This window comes from Amblyomma maculatum, chromosome 1 (genome assembly GCF_055883805.1).
Source record: "Amblyomma maculatum isolate TAMU_Amacu chromosome 1, ASM5588380v1, whole genome shotgun sequence".
Lineage (NCBI taxonomy): Eukaryota > Metazoa > Arthropoda > Arachnida > Ixodida > Ixodidae > Amblyomma > Amblyomma maculatum.
In genome coordinates this window covers 341,238,035-341,264,782 of record NC_139344.1, presented here as the reverse complement: position 1 = coordinate 341,264,782, position 26,748 = coordinate 341,238,035, and the positions used below count along the sequence as shown (strand labels likewise).

The window sequence follows — 26,748 nt, the reverse complement described above, 5'->3', positions numbered from 1 at the left end:
CTGACGCTCCTCGCCGCTCCGGTTGCTTTTTAATCCCAGAGTTCGCCATAACTCTACTCCCTGACTCGACAGCATCTGCATGCTTTTAGACAAGCGGGTCAAGCGAGTTAACCTACCCCCTGCAAGCGAGTTAACGCGACCCGCTCCGCGGCTATTTTACTCGACCCGACTGCGTATACATGAACCCGACAACTGTTTTTTTACTCGACAGGCTTATACCGCTGTCACACGGGCATTTCGAAGGTCCTCGAACCGACTTCCTATCGACTTGAAGGCCTTCGAAAGCTGCCGCACGGGCGTTTTCAATGGCCATTGAGTCGATAGTCTATCGAGTCAACGGAACAGCTTAGAACTCTATCGAGATCTCGAAGGCCTTCGAACATCGCGCAAGGTTGCTAGCGTTGACCCGAGGAGCGTCATGCACACACTTGCACAGCGCCTTTTACGGTACAAAAACGTTAACAAACGTTATTATTTTATATCTTTAATTTACGCGGTAAAATATTAATACCCGTAATAATTTTAAAATAGCATCGCTCTTTTTTTAGGCGTATTATTTATGTAATCTCGACTATTGTAGCAAGCGCCGCCGAGAAAAACAAACACAATGAAAAGCACAGTCGTATGAACAAGGTATGGTATGAACGCCAACGCGTTAAAAAAAAAAAGTTATTGAATAACAACTAAACACCTGCAGTTACTAAAAAAAGATAACAGTTATATTTTATTTTGCATTTATAAATCTATTTTAGTTCTTTAAGCAAAACCGAAAGCAACGATAGTGGCGCCATAAAAGTTTGGCGCCAAACACCAGAACTATTTCAATAGCCTTCGAGTTTTGCCGTGTAGCAGCGGCACAACTCCTTCGAGTTCGATCGCGATTGAAAATCTCGAAGGCTATCAACTCAATCGCCTTTGAAAATGACCGTGTGACTGGGGTATTACTCGACCCGACTCTGTGGAGTCCATGTATACAGGCCTATAGTAAGTTGCGACGGCTGGAGCGAATACGGCATGCGGTCGTTCGGGACTGTAAAAAAGGAAAACCTTGCTCCTGCTTCCATTTGCACCGACAGATGTGGTCTGTTTTTCTGTATACGTCAGTACTGCGCGTTAAAAAGAGAAGGTTGCTGCTCGCGCAGCTGTTGACCTTGGAAAGTGCACCACAGGCGCATTCACTCTTTACTTCAGGCACCTACTGTGTTCAGGATATAACTTCTGTGGCGCATAGCAGTGAAATAAATTCTGAAATAAATGATAGGCTCTTTTGTGCAGCAGCACGTTTGATATCGATTTGAAGGCTCAATAAAATGGATAGCAGAAAATGAAGCATTATTACTTCCGATGACACTGAGTGAAAAAACAAACAAACGCTAAAACTGTTCAATAAGGTGCCAATAACCCCAATAACGTGCTTAACTGGAGAGCAAATAAAGACTTCTTAGACCACTTGTTGTGTGATCGCGGCTATAGCGATAGCGGTGGCGCGATTATCGCGAGAGTTGGTTATCAGATAAGCCACGCCGTTCGGGCACCAGGCGGCATTCCACAGCAAGCTGTGATGGACTAAACTACGTTCGGTTACCAACCCACCGGGCCTTCGTCTGCTGTTCCCTGACAAAACACGACATTGGCGACGAGGATGGGATCCTGACCAGTTTTTCGGCAAGCCAACATGGCAACGAATGATCCGGCAGCGGAGGGTTCAGTGACGCAAGTCTTCGGTCGACTGGGACATATCGAGCCTTTCAACGAGTCTACGAGCAACTGGCCGTCGTACGAGGAACGGTTGACGTCGTTTCTTTTGGTCAACCGTATCCCCGAGGACGACAAGGTGCATGCTTTTTTGAGTCTCGTAGGCCCAAAGACGTACAGATCTCAAGTCGTGGACCGCACCGGAATTGCCGTCAGCTAAAAGATTCGACGTGTTAAAGAAGCTTCTAGGTGACCACTTGTCACCAAAGCCGTCGGTAATTAGCGAACGCGCAAAGTTTTACAGAAGAGCGCAGCTCGAGACTGAGTCCATTTCAGAATATGTAGCTCAGTTGCGCAAGTTGGCGCAGACATGCGAATTTGAGGCGGCTCTAGATCAGTCTTTGCGGGACCGTTTCGTCTGCGGTTTGAGCAGAGAAGACATACAGCGTATGTTATTCACGGAGGATAACAAGCTAACTTTCCAGAAAGCTGTGGAACGAGCGCTAGCCATGGAAGCGGCGAAAAGGAGCGTGGCAGAAGCGCACGCCTCTGATATGAGCGTACCGGACGTTCACAAGGTCAAAACGGGTGGGGAAAGTGGTATGACGCAGCGGAATTGTTATCGCTGCGGGTCTGCGAAGCATGCAAGCCGTTCGTGCCCGCACATCGCAGACACCTGTTTCAAATATGATAAGAAAGGACACATTCAAAGAGTGTGCCAATTGCTAGTAAGCAGCGAAAGCCAAAGCGAGAGCGGCGGAGCTCAGTGAAGGTGTTAATTCCCGGTCAAGCGTCTGTTAACATGAAGGAAATTGTTTCGCCTGGCCTGGACCCGATAAAAGGTTTGATGCACGTGCAAGGTGTACCTTTGGAAATGGTTTGGTTGGTTTGGTGGGGTTTAACGTCCCAAAGCGTCTCAGGCTATGAGAGACGTCGTTGCGGAGGACTCCGGAAATTTCGACCACCTGGGGTTCTTTAACGTGCACTGACATCGCACAGTACGCGGGCGCCTAGCTTTTCACCTCCATCGAAAAAATGGAGCTGGATACTGGGGCTACTATGTCCGTCATGTCTTTGCATCAGTTTCATCAGATGTTTCCCTCGATTAAGGTCGTGTCAACGACGCTCAAGCTAAAGGCGTTCCAGGGAGCCATCGTTCAGCCTGTCGGAGTTGCTCACCTTGCCGTACAGTACGGAGGGTCCAGCTGCCTCTTTACATCACGAGAGAAAAGGGACTCCCTCTGCTTGGTCGACAATGGTTGCAAGTCATCCGACTCGACTGGAGCCGTATCTTTGAGCTCAGCGCCATTTTCAGGTCAGATGTTTCTGCATGTTCAAGTCAAACGACGGCAGATTGTGTACGCTTCTAGACAGGTACCAGAGTTTGTTTAAGGACGAACTGGGGACAATTGCAGGAGAAAGAGCGGAATTGGCACTAAAGGAAGATAGCGTGCCGAAATTTCTGAAGGCAAAAAGTGTGCCCTTTGCATTGCAACCTGCAGTCGAGGCGGAGCTTTAGAAGTTCGAAGGCATAGGAGTAATTTCACAAGTCGCGACGAGTGACTATGCCACACAGGTGGTACCAGTAGTAAAGAAGGACGGTAGCATAAGGCTATGCTACCCTAAATTCTTGTCTTGAAACTGACCGGTACCGGTACAAGTCTACCCTAAATCCTTGTCTTGAAACTGACCGGTACCCACTCCTGAGAGTCTACGAGTTGTTTGCAGCGCTCGCAGGGGGCCAGGAGTTTTCTAAGATTGACCTCAACCGAGCGTATCAGCAGGTAGTAATGCCAAAGTCCTGAAGAAAATACTCAACTCTAAATACCTAGAAAGGACTTTTTGTCGTAAACAGGCTGCCGTTCGGGGTTTCTTCGGCGCCTTCCATTTTTTCAAAGAATTATGGACACAATGTTGAAAGACATGAAAGGTGTCAGCTGCTATTTGGATATGTTCTCATCACAGGCAGGATGCCGGATGAGCATTTTCCCAATCTTGAAGCGGTCCTAAAGCGGTTGACGAAGCGCGGGGTTCGAGTAAAGAAAGAAAAGTGTTCGTTCTTTCAAAAATAACTGCGGTATCTGGGTCATGTTATCAGCGCAGCAGGGGTCAGCACAACGCCCGAGAAGATAGAAGCGCTAGTAAAAGCTTCTGCGCCCACTTGCAAGCAGCAGCTGCAGTCGTTTCTGGGCACCGTGAATTACTGCGGAAAGTTTGTTCCACGATTGTCCACTCTTGCTAGCCCTCTTTACAAACTGCTGCGTTGCGGCCAGCCATGGCGTTAGGATGAATCGTGTCAAGTGGCATTCGAGGGAATCAAGAACGTGTTGACGTCATCCTCTGTGCTGGCGCATTACGACCCAGATAAACCTTTGCAATTGGCATGTGACGCTTCCCAGTACGGCGTGGGGGCAGTACTTCCCCATGTTGCAGAAATGGAAGCTCCCGCCCGGTCGCTTTTGCGTCGCGCACATTAACTGACTCCGACAAAAAGTACAGTCAGCTAGAAAAGGAAGCGCTTGCCATTATTTTTGCCAACAAAAAATTTCATTTCTACATCTATGGAAGATGTTTCACGTTGATTACGACAAGCCGTTACAAACGATACTGGAGCAAACGGCAGACATTCCACCTATTCCGGCAGCACGTTTACAGCGATGGGCTGTCACTTTGTCTGCTTACAAATACTCGCTCGTGTACAAAAAGTCCAGTGACAACGCAGAAGCAGAATTTTTTTTCAAGGTTCCCTCTTCACAGCCAGGAAGACGGCACGTCCGAAGGCGAGGAATCGTTCTATGCGTTGAGCCTGGAGTCGATGCTTGTATCTGCCAAAGAGATCGCGCGAGCTGCATCACGTAATCCGGTGGAGCAAAGTGCTCCAGTATACACTTATAGGCTGGCCACTGCACTTACAGATGCGTGTCTAAAGCAATTTTTTTGACAGACAGCTGCAGCTCAGTGTGCATCAAGGGTGCCTCATGTATAGAATGAGATTTGTGATCCCATCTTCCCTACTAGAGTCAGTGCTCGAAGAACAGGGCCTAGGTCATCCCGGTATCGTGCGGAACAAGGAATTGGCTCGCAGTTACGTATGGCGGCCGTCAATTGATGCTGACTTGGAAACAAAGGTACGAAGTTGCCAAGCGTGCCAGGAACAACGGAATTATCCATGTAAGGCACCTCTGCATCCTTGAGCATGGTCGACCGCTCCGTGGAGGCGTATTCATCTAGACTTCGCGGGGCCTTTCCGAGGAACAATATTTATAGTGATTGTAGATGTCCACTCAAAATGGCCGGAAGTGTTTGTCATGCGGAGCACAATGTCCGAACGTACTGTTGATTGCTTACGTGAACTTTTTCTGCAGATTCGGAATACCGGAGACGGTAGTGTCTGACAATGCATGGGCCACAACTGGTTTCCGATGAGTTCAAGGCATTCATGCGGGACATTGGAGCCAGGCATGTCGTGAGCGCCCCTTACCAGCCAAGCCCAAATGGTCTGGAAGAACGTTTTGCGCAAACGTTGAAGTCAGCACTACGCAAGGCATCTCCTGATCAGTCTGTCGAAAAAACACTAATGCTAATGGCCCGACTTGGCTAACCCTAAATTTTGACGTCACTTCCGCCACACTTTCTCCAATGCATTGGGAATGGCAAGGGCCTCTCCTAAGTTGTTTCCTTCCTCCATGCATGTACTTCAATATAGCCAACGTGGAATATTTGTACAGATCCAAATTTCCATTGTCATGGGATGGAGCAGTCGTTGAGAGAATGCCTCACTAGAGTACTCACTGCCACTCGGTACAAGCTTTCCTCTTAGCGCTTTGCCGATGTCTCGGGGATGTCTTTCTGACCACTGAATGTTGCTACCTGAAAAATCACTGAAAAAAAGTCACTTGAAAATTATCCTCTGTACAGAATATCTCCGTTGAATCTTGGTGCCAGTTGTCTCTGCAAGGGAACTGTTTCGTCATATACGTCAGCCTTGTGACCTGTCTTATGCTGCTTTGAAAATATTCAACTGCAAAACTTCGACGTTGAAGCGCCCCATATGTTTTCTGGGCACCCTCAATCTCTTGCGGTTTAGAAATGTGAACAGAGTGCCACAAGATTTCGATGCAAACGCAGAGGTGTAGTGCACTTGAGTTACGAACAAGTAGTTCTCATCAAGCAGTAAATTCAACATTCTTCTATTTGACATCATTGCACCATCAATTTTTTTTTTGCATTTCCTTTATTTCCTTTTAGTGATTTGTTGTCCCGCTCTTTCCTAACTCCTTGCCGAGTAAGGTTTAAGGAGGAGCCGTCAGTTGTCACAACAGAATGACTTGCGTAGACATGTAGCACATTTTTTAGGGAAGCAATTTATGCCGAAGGATCCCTGTTGCTGGAACAGTCTAAACGAATGTTCTTGTTTTCAGGCCGAGCTAGGCCAAGGCGAGCAAGCGGCCAGCATGCTGGAGGTGCTTTGGAAGTGCATTTACACGAGTCTGGTGGTTGGGCTTCTGTCGACCCTTGTCGGCTGCCTGTGGGACTTGGTGCTATGGAGCAGGCGAAGGGACCTTCCTCCAGGGCCCCGTGGGTTGCCGTTGCTCGGATACCTACCCTTTATGCCCAAGGACGGACACCGGGGCATAGAACGCCTGAGGCAGAAGTACGGTGACATGTTCGGGTGCGTTCTGAACCGCTTGTTGTGAAAAACCTTCGTCTTTGAGCGCAATTCGAATCGCCATCTGCGAAAAAGGAGTACTTCCAGTTGGCGGCGGTTTAGACAATTCAGCCGTATGCGTGAACAGGGACTCGGAGTCATTCCTTCATAAAAATCAGTTTCCCTTAGGAAAGACGCAGTACCTGTCCCTCGCGGAATCTCGCTATCATTCTCACTGTAGACAAGGGGAATTATAAAGAGCGTTTCATGTTCCGGGGCGTGGCGCAGTGGTAAAACCACGTGATTTCGTTGTGTGTTTGTGGAGTAATGTTCTTTATGTGTAAAATCTGATTATATATTTGTCAAAGAAATAAAAGGCGTGTTGCAGTGGTAAAGCGCTGGGCTGGGGATGCAAGGGATGGAAGTTCGGTTCCCCCTGGGAGGCAAGGATTATTAATTTATTTTTTAAGGATCAGAGCCGTCGCTAAAGCGTGACACATTTGCTGACAACGATGAGCCATTACAGGTTTTCGCCTTAATAGTTGAAACCGGAACTAGACGCGGTTTCCTACCTTGGACAAACTATCATTGTGTTTGCTTTGCCATGTGTGGGAGCGAATAACCTCATCGTTTATTTTCTATTCTGTAATATCTGGAGTGCCACGTACAAGCGCAGTTTTCATTTATGCATGCTGATCGAGGTATGTCAAATCTGTACATCATTGCAGAACTCCCGTTGACAACATATTTGTCAAAGCAAATACAAAGTGCCAGTCACCGGATGTGCAGGCGGGTTATTGGAAGATAACAGCTTGCCAAAGCCTAATAACGACAGAACAGCCCAAAATTCTATGGCTGTATTGCTGAACTGATAGGTCACAGCTGTTGCGCTTTCTGACCCTCGTTAGGTTAATTAGTTTTGAGCGCAGCTTTATCACTTTTATGAACTCATGAATAGATAAGCGTAATGCTTTTTGCACCAAACACTAACCATTAACATGTTTGATTGCAATTACGCAGTAACTATGTCTAAATAATTAGTTTCTCGTTGTTTTTTACATTTCTGCTATGTATACATGGAGCACTAGTGATAAAAAGAGTTTGGTTCCATGCTTCATTATTTGAACATTAAAAGGTTTGTTTTCAGAGATGGAATCACTGCTTCCCGCACATTTGGGTGGGTTGAAAGATAAGACCTAGATTCTGTAAGAATATGCTCGGCAATGGTTACACGTAAGTTAGATAATATGAGAAATCTATGTTCTGTGAAAGCAACGGCAGAACTGAATGACGCGCTTAGGTAATGAGGTTATCCCTTGTGAGGCTCAACGCAGGAGACAAGGCTGATGTGAACTGCACCGGAAATACTACGTTGCTACTTTTTCTCTGGAACTATCACTGCCATCATCATCATCATAAGTAAAAAAAAACAATGACCATATGGCAATGTATGGACGCAGGCTTCAGCTCGGCCGCCGGTACGTGGTGTTCCTGTGCGACTTCTCTTCTGTGAAGGAGGCCCTCTCACAAGATGCCCTGCTCGGCCGACCCGAAGAGTTCCCTCTCAACGTCGACGAGGGCGCGAAAAGTAAGCACATGTGCATCAGCACGTATGCGTGTTGAGGTACATAAGAGAGCTCCCTGAGAACGAGCAACAGTTGACTGCTTGTATAGTATAGTGCAGTGACTGCTGCAGCAGGTATGGACTTAGGTGCGGTCGGAGGAGGGAAGGCGGCTGAGTCTTGAAGAACCTCCTGAGGCCAACGCCGTGTTTACAAAATGGGGCTCGCAGATGCCGCAGTACACTGAGGGGGGGGGGGGGGGGGGGGGGTAGGCTTAGCTTAAGTGGGAATACATGAAACTAGTATTTTCAAATTAGTTTTCTGATTTCACAGGGTGCCTGTGATGACGTGCTTTGATGCAGGGCAATCATAAACGTCCTAAAACAGATTGCAATTAAGAGATAATCCCTCATATGTATAAAGTACACAAGTATTAAGTACATATAACGTTTGTACCAAACCGTACAAATTTTATTCCTCGGGGCTGGTTGGTATGATTCCTGTTGTGCGTGCCAACCTGAACTAGATGTTTCTCGTCAGTAACTGAACTACGCAGTTGTATATAGGTCAAGGAATTTATTAACGATACAAGAAATGCTATAGGAATAAATTGGAAATACGCCTAAAGTTCGCCTTAAAGGCGGTTCACATGAAAGCGATTGAGCGAACTCAGCGACGAGCGGCAGCGACAGAGCGAAAAATTTCCAACTTGAAGGAACTGCGTCGCTCTAGCCGCTGGGGCCACCGTGACAGCTCAAAACGCTTTCGCGTCGCCGCTGCTGAAATCGCGAGAGTTTTCACTTGCATATGAAATAACTTGTGGGGTAACGGGATTGTGCTTTTCCATTCTGCAATTTTTTAATTTTTTATTTAAATAATATACATTATATACACAATTAATACCTATTACGTCAGCGCACATCCCAAACACACCGTGTCAGAAGCTGTTTGCAGCACTGCGGAAGGCAGCTGCGACTTGGCCCAATCAGGATCATCCGCACTATAATAGACAACTCTGCTCCTACGCGCATCTTTCCCTCGGATTGGCGGGGGCGACAGTGGGAGCGCGATTACCTATTATACCACGAAGGGGCGAGAGGTGCGTTGGAGCACAATTAGCTATTATAGTGCACATAATCCTGATTGTGCCAGGTAGCTCCTTCCTTTAGGGGTGCTCCAAAAAGCTTCTGAGATGGGATACAGGTGCCCCTCTACTACACGTGGTTGCAACAACTTTTCGTGGCCTATGTGTTGCGTGTCCACCTGTCGAGTATGGGGTCTGGGTACAGAACATTAATGCGAGAAATGTATTTTATTAAAATCCGTATTTTTTTCTGAAATGCTTCTGCGTTATGGTTTTCGATTCTGGGATACACGACGGCTTTTTGGCTGAACGAGTCCCACGCCCTATCGCGCACGAAGGGGCACATTGTGCGAAAAATATTCGAAATGCGAGCACTTCACTAAAAGAAAAAAAAATGTTATTACCCTTTTCCTCGGACTGCATGTGCATATCACTATTACTGTAGACAATATAATTAGAATAGAGTTTTTCACCATTTAAGCCGATAAAATCACATCTGACGCCCAGCCCTTCGAAGGTGAAGAACTGCGCACATCGGCTGACTGCAGGCAGAAATGACGCAGAAGTTTTGACTAAGCCTCATTCGTCTCCAAGCAGACAACAAAGAGTGACCTATACGCACTTATCGAAAAGTATGCGCTTGCATGTGTACAAAAAAAGTGAAGCCGTGTTCTTTATCGTTTTGTTTCAAATAACGTTGTATCAATACATCGCGACAATAATAAAGGGTATAAGCAGCGCTTGCTCCATGTTTCTCCAGGCATGATAGTGCAGAACGGACCACCTTGGAGGGAGCAACGCCGGTTTTCGATGAAGACATTCAAGGAACTCGTCAGCAGCACGTATTTGGAGACGTCCATTCACGTAGGAGACAACATAATCATTTATGTTCATTTCCGGCGCTTTTATGATACTGTCGACGAAATCGCAGTCCATGGCTGCTTTATGAAGAGTTTACGATTACTTAACATAGCGGTTCCGCGAACACACACACACACACACACACACACACACACACACACACACACACACACACACACACACACACACACACACACACACACACACACACACACACACACACACACACACACACACACACACACACACACACACACACACACACACACACACACACACACACACACACACACACACACACACACACACACACACACACACACACACACACACACACACACACACACACACACACACACACACACACACACACACACACACACACACACACACACACACACACACACACACACACACACACACACACACACACACACACACACACACACACACACACACACACACACACACACACACACACACACACACACACACACACACACACACACACACACACACACACACACACACACACACACACACACACACACACACACACACACACACACACACACACACACACACACACGCTCGCTCGCTCGCTCGCTCGCTCGCTCGCTCTCTCGCTCTCTCGCTCTCTCTCTCACACACACGCTCTCTCTCTCACTCACTCTCTCACTCTCTCGCTCTCTCTCTCACTCTCTCGCTCTCTCTCTCACTCTCTCGCTCTCTCTCTCACACACTCTCTCACTCTCTCACTCACTCTCTCACACACACGCTCACATTTCTCGCAACTATAATGTGTTACGTATTGCACCAACTAGTCCGTCAACAAGTTTTGATTAAGCATATTTCTGATTACAGCTGCAGTGAATTCACAGCTGCGCACATACTGGAAAGAAATTCAACTGTAAGAACTGGAAAGAAATTCAACTGTAAAAACTGGAAAGAAATTCAACTGTAAAAACTGGAAAGAAATTCAACTGTAAAAACTGGAAAGAAATTCAACTGTAAAAACTGGAAAGAAATTCAACTGTAAAAACTGGAAAGAAATTCAACTGTAAAAACTGGAAAGAAATTCAACTGTAAAAACTGGAAAGAAATTCAACTGTAAAAACTGGAAAGAAATTCAACTGTAAAAACTGGAAAGAAATTCAACTGTAAAAACTGGAAAGAAATTCAACTGTAAAAACTGGAAAGAAATTCAACTGTAAAAACTGGAAAGAAATTCAACTGTGAACACTAGGGTCTAACGTCCCGAAGTGGCACCTAGGCTATGAAGCCACAGCGGAGTGTCCCGAGTGAGATTAGATCCCTCGGGTTTCTTCAACGTGTGCCAAATCACGCAACACTCGGACGTTCTTGCGTTTGGCCTCATTGAAACACTCGACGCCGGGGTCGAACCCGTGACCGCGATTTACAAAAGGAAGTTCATAAATTGTAGGACTCGACTGGAAGTTATCGAAGAAAATTTGAACACAGAGGGGAAAAGACCACGTGTTGCCTTTATGTGGAATTCTGTTTTGGCGAGGCTTCCTCCCCATTCCTACCTCTGAATGACGCGAGTGGTTGGACCCAAGCGATAAAAAAAAAAAAAAAAAAAAATAACGTAACGGCCTTTAATTCTTTCCTTCCTCCATGTTTTCTTAGTTCACACTAACATTTATTTTACACTAGATTTAAGCCTATTAGACATACTAGAGCAGGCTGTTCTAGCTTTGTCTTTTTTAGAGCTCCGCCATATGTCTCTTCTCTGCTATATATGTGTATGTGCGTGTGCACGTGCATGTGTACCTGTGCGTGAGCTTGATCATGCAGGACCGCCTATCTCCATACCGTTTGTTGGGCAGCTTTCATCCATGCCGATATCCACACCACCGCAGGAAGAGCTGTCACATCTCCTGCGCCAGCTGGCGTCACTCAATGGTGAACCCGTATATCCCGCGTCAGTGCTGACGCCCAGCACGTCCAACGTAATCACGGCTGTGGTGTTTGGTCGGCGGCTTGCCTACGACGACCCCGAACGCGCTGTACTGGACGAGTTGGTCGACCTCGTGGCAACGCTGGTCGCTCAAGTATCCGCTCTCAACTTCGTGCCCTGGCTTCGCAAACTGCGGGTCTTTTTCCGCCTGGGACCACATGGGAAGCTGAGGGACGCTCTTGCCCGCAGGGATTGTTTCTCTGAGTGAGTGGCAGGATGTCAAAAAAAAAAAAAAATCACGTGGCGGTTTAGTTTGACTATATATAAACACGGATGTACGGCATGACACTGCATTATTTAGGACTCGTTTAGTTAATTTTATGCTTAGCTTAAGCATTATTGCCTTATGGTTATATTAGGATGAAGGAGGCCTATTTCAGGCTTTCAGTGCAACTTTTTCATAGGAGCAAAATCCAGTAATCCCGGCGGTATTGTTCCCGCATTAAGAATGCATAAAATTAAAACCCTTTCACACTGTCTCAAAAAGCAAATAAAAAACGTCAAGGATACTTTTTCTTCTCTCGAGTTAGCGTTCTGTCACTTTCAAGTTCGCCTTATATATGGATGATCACTGCACAGGTACACGCAATGGGCTAGGTGTTAGAGTCACCACGACTTCTCAAATGGCAGTTATTGCAAGTCAAACGTCTAGGACGAAACGCCATTAACTATTCGTGTTTTTAAGAACAACACAGTTCGCGACCTTCTGATTTTTGAAGGTTTATGGCTTACGAGGCTTAACGTCCCAATCAAACTCCAGCTATGGGGGACACCGTAGTGGAAGGTATACGGATAGTTTCGACCACCTGGGGTTCCTTAGCGTACATTTACATCGCGCAGTACACTATATATAGCTTCATAAGAGGCTTGATTTCTCGATGTTCACCGCGGCGTACCTGATCGACAAAGTAAGTTATCGAAAGAGGCATTGATGGTCTGAGAAGAGACTATTGTCGGATCTCCGTCATCCGCCTTTCGGTCCGCGTCGCCGGATCCGGTGTCGTGATGTCGACTGCGCAGACGCTGATGTTGGTGTGTTGTTCCTGTTGTGGCTGCAGGAAGAAGGAAAAGAAAATGCACGGGCCTGCTATGCCTCTGTAGCTGAGCCACCTCCGCTGCCTCGCGCGGACAGAAGAGAAATAGAGAAGAAAGAAAATGAAGAGGGAGAGAAATACGCGCGCCGCAACAGCAGCCGTCGTCCATCACCGAAGCGGTGGCGGGTGCAGTGACGTCCTACAACAGATAATTTGGTGACTGGCTAGCCCGGCCCCGCGGCAAGCGGCGTTGACTTACCGTTCCCGCCCCGTAGGGCCAGGAACACCCACCCTTCTCTCCTCTTGGTGTGGTGTGGACACGTAGCAGCAACGTGGAGGTTCGCTCCTGAGGCTTAGAGACCCCGGAGTGGTTAATAAGAACTAAACCTCGAGCCAGATACACTCGAAACATAGGCGAACACGCTCCTACGCTCCTTTACTTCGTCTTTTTCCCCGCACTTCTTCCTTCTCTTTCTCTCCTCGTGCTACAACACTGATCACTTCATGACACTGTGTAAATAGCAAGAAAAGCACTTTCGTTGCAAATAATACGGTGAAGCGAAATGGAAGCGCTGTCGTTTGGGTTTCAAGCAGAGGCCGCTACATTTAAGGCACACACAGTCGCAGATGTGCGTCTGTTGCTGTCCAAAAGCAGTAATCGCAGGCCAGTTGCATATTCTACAACATTTTCTAGCTTTGCTACTGCGACCGCTGAACAAATAGCGGCGCTGCTGAAGTGAACGAATGTTTGTTCCAGATCCGGCTTCTTGTTGCCGGTAAACAGCCAAGATCGACAAGTCTCTTTCGAGGGGACCAGTGCGGGGTGCTCTTGCAAGTGTTAACATCGATATAGGTGTGCACCCGCTGGTCGAAATAGCCAGTCGCACGCCTTTCGTGACTCGCAAGTATGAAGCCTACGCACCGAAACCGAGGAGGGTGCGTTCAAGGCTGTAATTTAGAGGCATTTTGTGACCGCTTCATATCGTACATTGAGCATCAACTACACTAGATAACAGCAACACTTGTTTTAAATCAATGCCAGTAAGAGTACTTCTAAAGCGCTACGCCAAGGCGGCTAAGTGGCTTGAATGCCCGATTGACGATGTCAAGGACGCGGCGGCCGCTTTTCGATATAGGCGCAAAGCAAGTGAGGTGGTGAAGGGTGGCTCTTCGTGGCCCTACGGGGCTGGGGCGGTAGGTAAATGCCGCTTGCGGCGGGGGATAGCCAGCCACCGAATTTTATCTGTTGTAGGCCGTCATTGCACCCGCCACTGCTTCGGTGGTGGACGACAGCTGTTATTGCGGCGAACCTCTTTCTCTCCCTCTTCTTTTTCCTTTCTTCTATATTTTCTCTTCTGTCCGCACGAGGCAGCGAAGGTGGCTCAGCTACAGAGCCAGTAGCAGGCCCGTGCATTTTCTTTTCCTTCATCCTACAGCCACAACAACAACAACAACAACGCCCGTGCGCTGTGCGATGCCAGTGCACGTTAAAGAACCACGGGGGGTAGAAATTTCGGCCGTCCTCCATTGCTAAAGAGTAGACAGCTCGTATTATTAAGATAGAACTTCACCTCCATGTCCAAGAGGATATGTTTATGACATCTTTTTTTTTTTTCGTCTTCCTAACAGCGCCATGATCGATTTCCATATGAAAACCTACAAGGAAGGCGTGGTACGGGACTTCATCGACACCTTCCTCAAGGAGATGAAGAGAAGAGACCAGGAAAAGTCGACGTTCACGCGTAAGCAGAGCGCTGTGTGCAGCATCCAACATTTAAAGCGGTATTCTTTGCTGTTGATTATAGAGAAAAAAGAAATGCGCCCTCTTTCGGAGCCATATCTACACGAACCATTGACTCGTTCTTGCGATGTGAGGTTGAATGTTTATGAATATTTTCCGAGAAGTATGACAATTTAAACCCCTGATAAACATTTTTGCTTCTTACTACGTAAAACCGAGAGCAACAGTGCAAGAAAGAATCATGTCCGTACATGTTAGATTGTTGTGTTATGATGGGAATGAAAGGTCTGAACCCCATTTTGGGAGTGCTCTTAGCGTAGAAGTCAATGGCGAAACGATGCCTTCGTTTATGTCTTCCCTGCCTCGTTAGAGTGGCCTTGAATGAGGCAGATATGTCTGTCGGATCAACCATCTGTGGCTCTTAAAATTAAAGTACCCTTCGCTCCTTGAATATTTACCACTGCCGAACTGATCTTGACTCATCACTGCTCTCCGCTTTCCATTACGATCGCCACTTAAGCCCAGGCAAGTTGTGTGCTATATATGGCACGCTTCCAATTATTTTTCGAGGCTTTCGACATTTTCCTCGCATAAGCATGCCTCTTTCACGTCCATAGTTTGTGTCCTGTCCCTATACGCGGGCTCATTTGAAACAAATCAATTTTACGTATTCAGTTATGCGCACCGTACACTATATAGCAAGGCAGCGGTTAGGTTCCTGCATACGTGTCTGTTCCAGCTTGCGTGCGCTCCTTCACATGCACGCGCTTCTCTTCATTTCTTGTGTACACCTTGAAAGATTAATTTCATATTACACTGTGTAAACGCGCCTGTGCACTCGTGAATGTCCAGATTTTGCTCTGTGGACCTCGCAATTAAAGAAAAGAACTCTTCCGGGCTTACCACCATCTACCGGGCAGGACTGGAGGCCTTCGGCGTGCACTCCGCGCCGTTTCGTCCATGCCCGGGTGAAGTGACAGTAGTATAGTTGTTTTACACAGCCCACAAGAGCTCCCTTTCCGATCCCCACTCGGATCAAGCTGCCGCAGGAGGTATGAAGTTCTCCATCGCAGGTAGCGTGCTCAGAAGCAACGCGTCGTCCTTCCTGGGCGCTGGGAGCGAAGGTGTGCGCACCGCCCTGGAGTGGCTGCTGCTGACTTGCGCCGCCAAGCCAGAGATACAGAGCCGGATCCAAGCCGAGATCGACGCCGTGATGGAGAGGAAAGGTGCAAGCAGCGGTTCGTGCATGTCCTGGAGGGACCGTGGCCTGATGCCCTACACGCAGGCCTTCATATGGGAGAGTGCGCGCTACACTCCCTTGAATCCCCTGGGCTTCATGCGATGGTAAGGTTGTTGGAGTGCGAAGGTGCACCAGTGTTCCTCACAGTCGTATTGTCAGTAGGACGTCACAGAGGGTCAGGCGAACAAATGTGATGACGTGTGCGGAAGTGGTTGCAGTTGAATTATAGGACGTGGTCACGGCAAATCAGTGAGTGAGGCCTTTTGATATGCAGTGAAAAGAAAAAAGGACGATGTCTTATGATATGCATTTAGTGCGCAGAGCGGACAAGGGCGTTGTATTTGGGCAGTGATGCTTGTCAGTTAAGCCATGTTCGAACGATTTTCCTCATTGCAAACGTATTCATCTATTCAGAGCTATTTAAATCATGAAAGTTTCTAAGCTGTGCGGCCATCCTTGTGGGACTAGAATACGGACCTGTGGTCTATTGCTCCTACCTTGAAACAAATGAAAAGTATTCCAGTCTTGAGGTTATGGGTGACGCTACGAGATCTCTTTCACTATTGTGCCTAGCACGGTATCCAGCGAAATTTCAAACTGCACGTCAAACAGTAATGGAAATATTTGTGCGTTGAGTCAGTGAAAACAACACCAAAATTAAACAATCCCTCAAGACGGTTACCGCTATGCAGCACGGGAGTGAGAGCTATTTAGGTACTATATGCATTTCTCTATACGATTTGGTAAATAAGTTGACAACTATGTGTACATTTCGGAATTATACGAATTGATTTATGTACTATCTCTTCATGCGACACAAGCCACCTAACTCTTGATAAAGTCACGAAGCATTATATTTCTAACAGTAGCAGGCGATGTGTACATGTTTTAGACCGAGGGCTGATTTAAAGACAAGAGCTATACATTCGCCTAGTTGTCGCAGCAGTCAGAGGAGTTACAGGTAAAGCGTCACGCTCGATGTCACTGGATTCTGCCTAGCACGGTGCGCTGCCATGGTGTATATATTCCAGTGACGTTATGAGTGATGTCATTGCAACTCTTCTTCTCCTCGTCCTTTCATGGTAATAAACGAGGGCTGCAATGCACGGTCACCCTTTCCGCTTATACCGAAGACTGTTTTTACTATACTGCTACCGTGAACGTAGTTTCAGCCGGCTGGCGGGTTGCGGTGCCTTTGCATGTCTCGTGCGGGGATGATAATAGAAATGATGTAGAAAACAGAGACGAGATAAGATACGGCGATACAAAACTGCACTTAAATAAAGGTCAGGGGAGTGTGATTTTCTGAAATAGGCTGAAATAAAGAAAACCTGAACAATCGAATGTTTACCGCTATATCACCCCCCGCCTAGCGTCGTTCGAGGCGCAACAATTATCCTACAAACTGTTCCATCTAGTGTGCGTCAACGACCAAGCTTTGCGGGCGGTGCTAAGGCCATCTGTAGAGGCGTATTTGTGGCACTGAATACTTAATTCTTTACGCTCACATGCAATTTACTCATATTCAGACCATCTTCTGGCTTCTGTTTCTATAGACAGTTCCTTTTCCTTTTTTTCGAGCCAGATTCTTTCACAAACGGTACTCGCGAAGCCAAACAATTTGGTCTTAACACGGCACTGAAACGCACACTCGTAAGCGCCATTATGAGTCACTTATCGTCTGCACCTGCAATGTTCAGCTCATCGAGCCAGCAACTCAGAAATGTGTTGCTGCTCGCATTTCGTCGCGGTTTCTCCGGAAGGGCCAGTGTCTTGTCTTCGCTTTGTTTCGTAGAGATTATCAGCAGCTCACTTCAGAGCCTTGTGGTAATTTTCTCTTGTGATATGGTCCGCCCTCGCGGCAATGATGCTGCGGATCGTCTGAGTTCTCTTTAACACATTGAAATAACCGGTTTATTGAACACGCGAGAATAGCAAGGGCCCGTCCCATACACTGGGCAAGGTGGTATTTTTGTTTTCTTTCTTGGTGTCTGGGGCACTTCCCTTTTGAGCCGGAAATCAGGCGCCATATATGGCGGCCGTCCTATAGTGGCTGACCAAATATACTGAATAAGTAGTGCGACGGAGACGATGGAACAGACACGCACGCAGCGCTGTGTGTGTCCTTTCTGTCTACGTCTCTCTCTCTCTCTCTCTCTCTGTTGCTGCATAAACACGCCCAAGTGTCTACCGCCCGCTTTGTCGTAGTGGCGCCACCCACTGCGCATAAAACAAATGGCAGTCTCCATCACAGCCCACAGGCGTGGTTCAGTACAGATAAGGTTAGAATAGGGCGATATAGACGGTTCGGTCAAGAGGAAAGTATACAACTGTTGCATACACCTTTACTCACCTATATATGGGGCTGAAACGCGGAGGCTAACGAAGAGTTCTACTTAAGTTGATGACAATTTAGAGGGCTATGGAACGAAAAATGGTAGGGTAACGTTAAGAGATAGGAAGCGTGCAGAGTGGGCCAGAGAAATATAGGTACTGACATTCTACTGGAAATCAAGAACAAGAAATCGGCATGGGCAGGACATGTAGTGCAAAGAGAGGATAACCGATGGTAGCTCAGGGTAACAAACTGGATTCCAAGGAAAGGAAAGCGTAGCAGGGGGCTGCAGAAAGTTAGGTGGGCGGATGAGGTTAAGAAGTTCGCAGTGATTGATCAAATGGATGCAGCTAGCACAGGACTAGGTTAATTGGAGGAATATGAGAGAGGCCTTCGCCCTGCAGTGGGTATAGCCAGGCCGATGATGATGATGACGATGATGATGACGATGACGATGACGATGATGATGGCGATGATGATGATGATGATTATTAGACAGTTCGTGGAAAATTCTTTTAACAGCCGATATTTCGATTTTTGTCCATAGACGCTACGCCCACGTATCCAAAAGGGATGTGATGCATACACTCCAGCTCTACAGTTTCGTATGGGCTTTTCACATTGGGCAATGTGTCAGGTGAACATCGCGTTCAATTTTCTTAGACAAATTTGTAGAAGTGAACCCACAAATAGCGCTTTAACCAGACGTATCCCGGTGATGTCGGATGTATTCATCGGCTTTCACATCGGTGGTGTCTTCCTCTAGCTTTATACTCAGGTTCTCGGAGATTAAATGCTTGATAACGAGGTCGTTTACCCCGCCTATATATAGTCTGATACGTCTAGAGAAAGCAGCGACGAATGCCCGTTGAAGCAGGCTCTTCAACTAATGGTGCCGACGACCGGTTCTAATGACGTCACATTTAGCCTGCTAGACAGAAATAGCAGGTGACTGGCAAGTGCTTCCATGAAATAAGATTAACTGCGATGTCCTGACAACCGGTAGACGCCGTTGGCTGCAGGGCGTAATTCGGAGGGCATTCGCAGCTGCTATCTTAAGTTCTATCTGACTGTATATAGAGCCGGCTGAATAAGCTATCATGTTGTAGTCAAAATGAAATTACGTCATTTAATTCAAATAATCGTAATCATAAAACAGATAAATTAAAGCACTATTCTGCTTAGAATAGCTAGTTCTCAGAGCCTGCCTTCCGAGCAGGTCTCTTCACTGTCGGAAGAAACTTTCGCTGACACGCTTTGGTAAGTTATGGTAAGCGGCTTTGTGTCGATTTTGAAGAAGTGGAAGTATGCAACATAAGCGATTCTCGTTTCTTTGGAGCAGCGCCAGCGAAGAGGTGAAGATTGGCCGCTACGTCATCCCTCGAGGCAGCGTCGTGGTCACCTCGCTTTGGTCCGTGTTTCATGACGCCTCCTTCTGGGGAGACCCAGAAGTCTTCAGGCCAGAACGCTTCCTCAGCGACGACGGGACACGAGCTAGCAAGCCGGAAAGACTAATCCCCTTCTCACACGGTGATTATTATTCGCACACCAAACTGCTTAAGACGAAAAGCTGACTATCTTTAGTTCCCCCTGATCCTAGATTACTCGGGAGATTGAAGGCATTTTATAGGCTTTGTAGCGGGAGGGGGCTTCCACGCGCACAATGCTGTGTCGCCTTGATAGAGTACATAGGCCTGGGTGGATGGATGGAATATAGGAGCGTCCCCTTTGAAACGGGGTGGTAGCAGTAGCTATCAGGCTCATTTTTATACCTATATCTTAATTATTGTTTTAGATTGGTTAACTATACCATCATTCTGTGTATTTAATTTTTGTTTCTACATTACTAACATTATGTCACTTCTCTGCTTTTAAGCCACCAATCTTCCAGTCGTTTTTTGCTAGCTTCCACCGCCGGTTTATTTACCCGGCCACTGGTATCTCTAAACCCCAGAGCATCAGGAACAGTGATTGCGCCTGCATCAACTTCCGGATGGATACCATTACATTCGAGTATAATATGGTCAATTGTTTCATTGGAGTTACCACATAGCACATGCGTCATCTTCATTGTTCTGCTTTGAGACTACAGCGTCGCCAGGAGCAGGTGCGTCACAGCGGTCTAGGAATTTACTCGATTGAGCGCATTTCTTTTTTTTTTTTTTGCTTAAAGCAGCTTCACAGAAAGACTGCGCAACCGAAAATTACCATTTTACCGTCTTGCTCAGCAGGAACAGTAGCGCAATGAATGTTACCAATTATGTAGCGAGAGAACTCATCAAAACTATTGAAGTGTCTCTAAGAGTGCGCGAACCTGGCAGCACCGCCGCCTCGTTGGCTGTGACAATTAGGGCCGGAATACATGTGGCGTTTTTTTCCACGATTTTCGCGCGTCGAAAATTGCCGCGTCGACGCGACGCCCAGTTCGAGATACATGGAACGACGAAACGGCGCCGCGTATCCCTCGGTGCGAAAGTAAATACATCAGTGAGCGGAAACTACCGCAGAGCGAGGTACGTGAGAGAGGCAACGTTGTCCCTTGTGTTAAAATCGCGAAAGGGCTCATTCCAATTTCCAACGCAACTGCGCTAAAAGTAGAAAGCGTACACAGGTTGCACAAGGATTTGGCTCGCTCGAATGAACGATACCTCAGAATGCTCGCTCGGATACCAGCGGCACGGTTCTTCTTCTTTTTTTTTTTTTTTTTTTTTTTTTACGCATTTCGCTTCAGGGAGAAAACAAATAAATTAAGATCCGAGAGTAGGTCGTATACTCACACACACACACACAAAAAAAAGTGACATACCGTGCTTGATTAAGCGTTTATTTTTACATAATCACATTTCTGCCGCACGCCTCTTCGACCAGGGCGGCCATGTTGACAGCGGTCGCTCAAACTGGAAATGCTACTTTTCCGCGCTCCTATTAGCTCGCGTCCACAGTAGCTTGCGGTGCGGGAGGACGCCGCGCCGCCCGCGCGTCAAATATCTGCTTGGTAGGGCCAGACTGGAGGCGGCGCGCGTTTTTTCCGACGCCGGGCGTCGAGTGCGCGCCACCGGGCGTAAAACGCCCGCTTGACGCGGCAAAAACGCTCCAAGGCGCAGTGCGTGGTGCTTGAGGAGCGCTGTCTTCTACATTTACACTATAGCAGCTTGTCATTCCGTTTTTCGTATTGTCGGGCAACCTACGTCGAGTTAGTGCAGCCATGCCAGCTTCCAGCTACTGCCTGCCAGTGCCATGCTCGGAATTTTTCGCTCACAGCGGGATCTTCAACGATATCGCGTTAAAAACGCTCTTATTGTTTAGCTCATTAGCCACAAAAATCTGGCGGTGACATCGGCGTTGTGGGTGAAAAATCACGGGTATGACCCTGGGTATGTGAACAGGCGACATGGCCGAGCATTAATTGGTCAGCGCGCTGTGTGATGTCACCAGACCACGTGACATTGCAGGAGCTACCACGAAGTATACCACTAAGCCCTTTAGTCCACATATGCAACATCTTCAACCGCTCCCCTCTCTGACCTGCATGGGCCGCTTTACCGAGGCCGATGAATAAGGGTATGTAGGCCAGCATGTGAACGCGCGGCGGTTTGGCACTAAATTCAGCCCATAGATCACTGACAAATTATCCGATACAGCTGTCGGCGGTATATAAACAGCGTTGTGACTGTGTCACACACCTCCTGTGTAATGACCATCCATTACAGGCAAGCGGTCGTGCCCTGGAGAAGGAATCGCCAATGTTGAAACGTTCATCTTCTTCACCACCATCCTGCGGCATTTCACGGTAGAGCCACCAACCGGTGTACAGGAACTCGCCTTCGGCGAAAAGCTCGGCATCTCGTTAAGGCCCGAGCAGCAGAAGTTGGTCTTCAGGCCGAGGGAAATTTTCGGTCGTCAGGATTTTTCTTATCAGCTGAAAACCGATAGGGTGAACACTGAATCGGTACCTGCATACCAACAATGAATAAGGGTTGGTCAAATAAAAATATTTGTTCGTCACTCACTCACTTGTAGCGAACGCGAGACGTTTTATGTATAAAATGCGTTTTATACATAAAAGCCTTAGTAAACCTTAGTTGCGAATATAGCGCATGTCCTCGTCGTTCCTGTTCGTCTTGGTGTTTCCTCTGCGCTATATTCTTGATCTTGAGACATCGTGGAGAGGAAACGATGAGTATACGTACACGGTAAGGCGAGCGTCCGCCACTTCGCCGAACGACATCGTCTTGCCCGACCCAATCCATCGCTTGGGGACCACGCTATTTTGCTTGTTTTCCATCAAAAAGGCCGAAGCGGTGTTAGCGTTCCGCGCATGCGCACTGGCACCCCTCTACCCCAATAACATCACTCATGGTGACCCAACAGATACGGTCACTCTATTAGCGCGAAAGCAAATTCGTACACAACCACGTGGCCTTACTTCGGGTAATTTAAACTTAGTGCGATATATATCGGCTCCACCTAGCGAGTCTCCCCGATGGAACTGACCATGGCCTAGTTGTTACAGTGTTTCACACATTAAAAAAAAAAAAAAAATCAGTCGGCACGGATACGAACCGGTTGTCTTCGGACTGAGTTGTGTAACCGAGCGTCTTAACCACTGAGCTATGACTGAGCCGCCGCAGCGGGTACTCTCGTTCGTTAAGCCAGGTTTTGAGGCGGCGGCTACCAGATGGCGCCACAAACCCGGGCCCTCTAGTGGCCTCTCCGATCAATCGCGCCGTAGCATCGGCGCTGATCGCGGAGGATATACGACTGCACCTCCGCCCTTTGATGCGGATGCTTTCGGATGGCGCCGCATGAGGAGCTAAAACTGCGGCTTCCCGTGCGTCCGCATAAAGTCGGCTTAGCAAAAATAATTCCTACCAGCTTTTTTAGGGTTACGGAGTGATAAAACTGTCGCACGCTCTGACTCCAGTCTGTTCTTAGGGCGCAATGCAAAACTCGTGATAACAGGCATGTGCAGGCAGATAACGCTGACAAGGTCTGCCACGTTTGCTCAGGACGGCTAGTCGCTGCTCTTGTAAGCATTTCAGAAGTTCTCAACTGCGGGAGCGTGTGAGCTCGGAAGTGGACGCCAAACATTTTGCCTCACGTGAAGAAATTGGGGTCATAGTGATCAGGCGTATTTAAACGCAAAGACTTTTCGGCATTCAATGCCAATTTAAAGTCATTAAATTCCTGATGAGCGCTATTCACCGCTCAATTAATTTTGTCGTTAGAGGTTTCATACAAGCGCGCGGTTCTGATTCTGCACAATTCGTCGCTCGCGTCATTTGTGGGTGCTGCTGTGGTTTTTTGTTTATAACGGTGTCTCTGTGAATGGATTGATGAATGGATAGGTAAGTGACTGGGTGGCGAGTGGGCGCATTGAATGATTGGTGGGTGGATGAATTGGAATGGTGGGTAGATGAATGAATTTGATGGCTGCATGTATGGATTATTCATTTATTTATTTATCATGATACCTACAGCGCTATTGTCTGTTACTACGGGGGGGGGGGGGGGGGGTAAAAATAGAAAGTATACAAAACCCACTGCGTGCAGGTGGTATGAAAAAAAATAACATCGAGATAGAAAGAACGCGGAATTGTATATAAAATTCACACAGCATGGAAGAAAATGAATCATTTGATATGTGCCCTACTTCCTCAGGTAGCTTGTTCCATTCCGAATTCGATGATGGGTATTTGATGGGTAGGTGTTGGATGTGTGCGGGGGGGGGGGGGGGGGTGGCTGGATTGGTTGAGTCGGTGGATGGATTGTATTGTATGGGCAGATGGTTGGATTTTATATGGGTGGATGGTTGGTAATGGATGAATTAAATTGAATGGGTGGGTAATGGTTGTATATGACTGAATGGAGGGATTCGATTGAATGGGTAGTTGGAACTTGTATGGGTGGATTAAATTTTATTGGATTGCAATACAATGCATATGTGAAGAGATGCGTAGATGCATGGAATAGATTTGATAGGCGTGTACCTTGGCGGGTAGATTTGTTTTTGAATGGATGCATAAATTATGTATGTATAGATTGATATATGGATGCATGGATATAATTGAATTATTGTTTTCATTGATGGATGCCTGTAAGTATGAGCGGATTTATTAATGTATGGATGAGCGTGCTGACGAGCGGGAGGCAGGCGGATCAGTAGATGGATAGACGGGCGGCGGGTATAGGAACGAGTGAACAGTTGGATGTATAGATGGGTGAATGGACTCATTTGTAGGCAACTCCTGGCGCTCTTCATCTTCAGGTGTTTTGAGGAAGTGTAGAAAGGATGGCGCCGCTCGCTTGCAATGCAGTCCGAGCAGAGGGCCGGTTGCTTCAAATGCGATTCGCACGCCGGGGTGGTGCATGTGGTAAGACGCCCGACTACCGTGTAGAAATAACGATAGCTTTCGTAAAGGCCCGAGCGCGGAACAGTGGGAGAGCCGGCTCTCCAGCGGCGATCTGGATTGCCAAGTAAGTCTGATCCAGCACGCCCAGCGAGCAGCGAAGCTCAGCGGAATAGGGGCACCGACCCTGTGAGAAGACAGAAGACCTCTTCTGCTACGAGCACAAGACCTTCCTAAAGAAATTAACGTATTTCCTATCCTATCCTACTGTCCGGAGTTCCCGGGTTCGAACCCGACCTCAGCGGCTGCGTTTCGATGGAGGCGAAACGAAGTGGCGTCCGTGTGCTGTGCGATGTCAGCGCACGTTTAAGGTTCCCAGGGTTACTCCGTAGCCCTCCACTACGGCTCCCCTTTCTCTCTTTCCACTTTCACTCGCACCTTCCTCCATTCCCTTAAGGCGCGGTTCAGGTGCCCACAGAGAAAGTGCGACAAATACTGCACCTTTCCTTTCCTGTGAACAAATGATACATTTAGATCCCTCGGCAGCACGAACAGATTTGCTTCGCCTGCCATTGCACGAGAGCATTATCATATCACAACAGCCGACTACTCCGCGTATCTAATCAACGTATTCATTAGCTCGCATTCACTCGAACTTCTACTAAAGCTGGCCTTCGAAGGCCCTTTTATTACTCATTAAAAACAAAAAACGAAAATGATTTGAGGAATTGGAAGGCACAGTAACTGTCTCAGTTCTTAATGGGGACCTCAATCGCACATGGCGGAAAGGTAAGAGTGAAAGAAGAAAGGGAGGCAGGGGAAACAACTGTGGAAGAAAAAAAAATGGCTGTGGTTTAGCTCTGGTTAAACCTGGTTTAATTGCGTTAGCAATACTTCCATGGCTGTGCTTATGGTTCAGCATGTTTTGTCCCTCATGTTGTAGCTTAAGATGTTTATCTATGAGTAAAGACATGACACACAAATAAACGACTAGCCTTCTTTGCCTTTGTTAACCCCAATCAACACACTACGGTGGTCCGTAAAGCTATTTAAGCATGTCAGAATCAGCCTGCCAGGATCCTGGCATTCACGTTACCCCGCCACATACGGCTTGGTTAAAGTCTTATTCTGCTTGGCTACGGCTCAAGGTCAAACGTGGCCCTTCCCGGGACTACGCGACGGGCTGAAACCTGACGCAGTAAAATTGAATTGCTACATTCTGATGCACTTCGAGTCAGCAATGATTACCGCACATAGTTCCCCTGTGGCAGAAAGCTGAACGCTGTTTTAGGTATACTTGTCAACTACATAAATTACGAGCTAACAATCAGAACAAGTTACAAACTCGAGAACTTTGGTGGCTTTGGCTTGTTTGGTAAAGCCAACTATCAAAACCTTATTTCATTCACTGTACAGAGGATTAATACATACGTCGTGCTTCCTGACCTATAGCTGGTAACTGCTGTTTATTTTTTTAAAAGCTTTTATCTTATTACTGCTAAAAGCGTCAGGCGCTTGAGTTTTTTCGCAATGAGCCTTTAGCAACTTGCTCATTTATCGGCCCTTTACCACATTCACTCCTACCCTCATCCCTTCCCTTACGGCGCGGTTCAAGTGTCCGTATAGCAAGTGTGACAGATACTGCGCCTTTCCCTTCCTGTGAACCAATTATTATTATTATTATTATTATTATTATTATTATTATTATTATTATTAACAGAGAAGGATGTGCTATAATCGAGGGCTGCGCCATAATGTCGATCACGCGGGGATATTAAAAGTGCGCTTACAACCCAGAGCACATGGGCTTGTTTTGATCTTCACTGCCATAGAAACGTGTCAGAAGCAATAAAATAAACAGAAAATTAGCTGGATGCGTGCATGCTTGCCGGATTTCGGAAAGGAGGAAAGTGGATGCATCGATAAGTCGCGCGCTAGCGCGCGCTGCCGCTGCTCAAAACACTGCTAGGGCGTCACGTGGCCGATGCACAGACGCTGCTTGTGTAATACTTATGCCTAATAACTCCAAATAACCTGTCTTGTTACGCTGTTTAAAATAAGCATTCTTTGCAAGCGAGATGCAGAAACCGTTTCGCTTGAATACATCACCTTTTAATTTAGTATACTATGAGTTTCGACTACTAATATCGCGCATTGAACTCGTTTATGTTAGAGGGATGACGAGCAGGGCCTCCTGGAGCTGTCCATGTAGAATTC

The 26,748-nt window shown here is 47.2% G+C and overlaps 1 protein-coding gene across 1 annotated transcript; it reads left to right on the top strand.

The window, feature by feature from the left end:
- The first annotated feature begins 1,643 nt into the window (after positions 1–1,643).
- Positions 1,644–22,210, top strand: LOC146207595 (cytochrome P450 2J6-like). Its single transcript, XM_084588935.1, has 9 exons — positions 1,644–1,834; positions 6,117–6,367; positions 7,804–7,931; positions 9,750–9,853; positions 11,734–12,035; positions 14,495–14,607; positions 15,680–15,950; positions 19,524–19,711; positions 21,892–22,210. Exons 1-9 carry the CDS (start codon positions 1,676–1,678, stop codon positions 22,149–22,151), a joined length of 1,776 nt encoding a protein of 591 aa, XP_084445061.1. The 5' UTR covers positions 1,644–1,675; the 3' UTR covers positions 22,152–22,210.
- Positions 22,211–26,748: the final 4,538 nt, after the last annotated feature.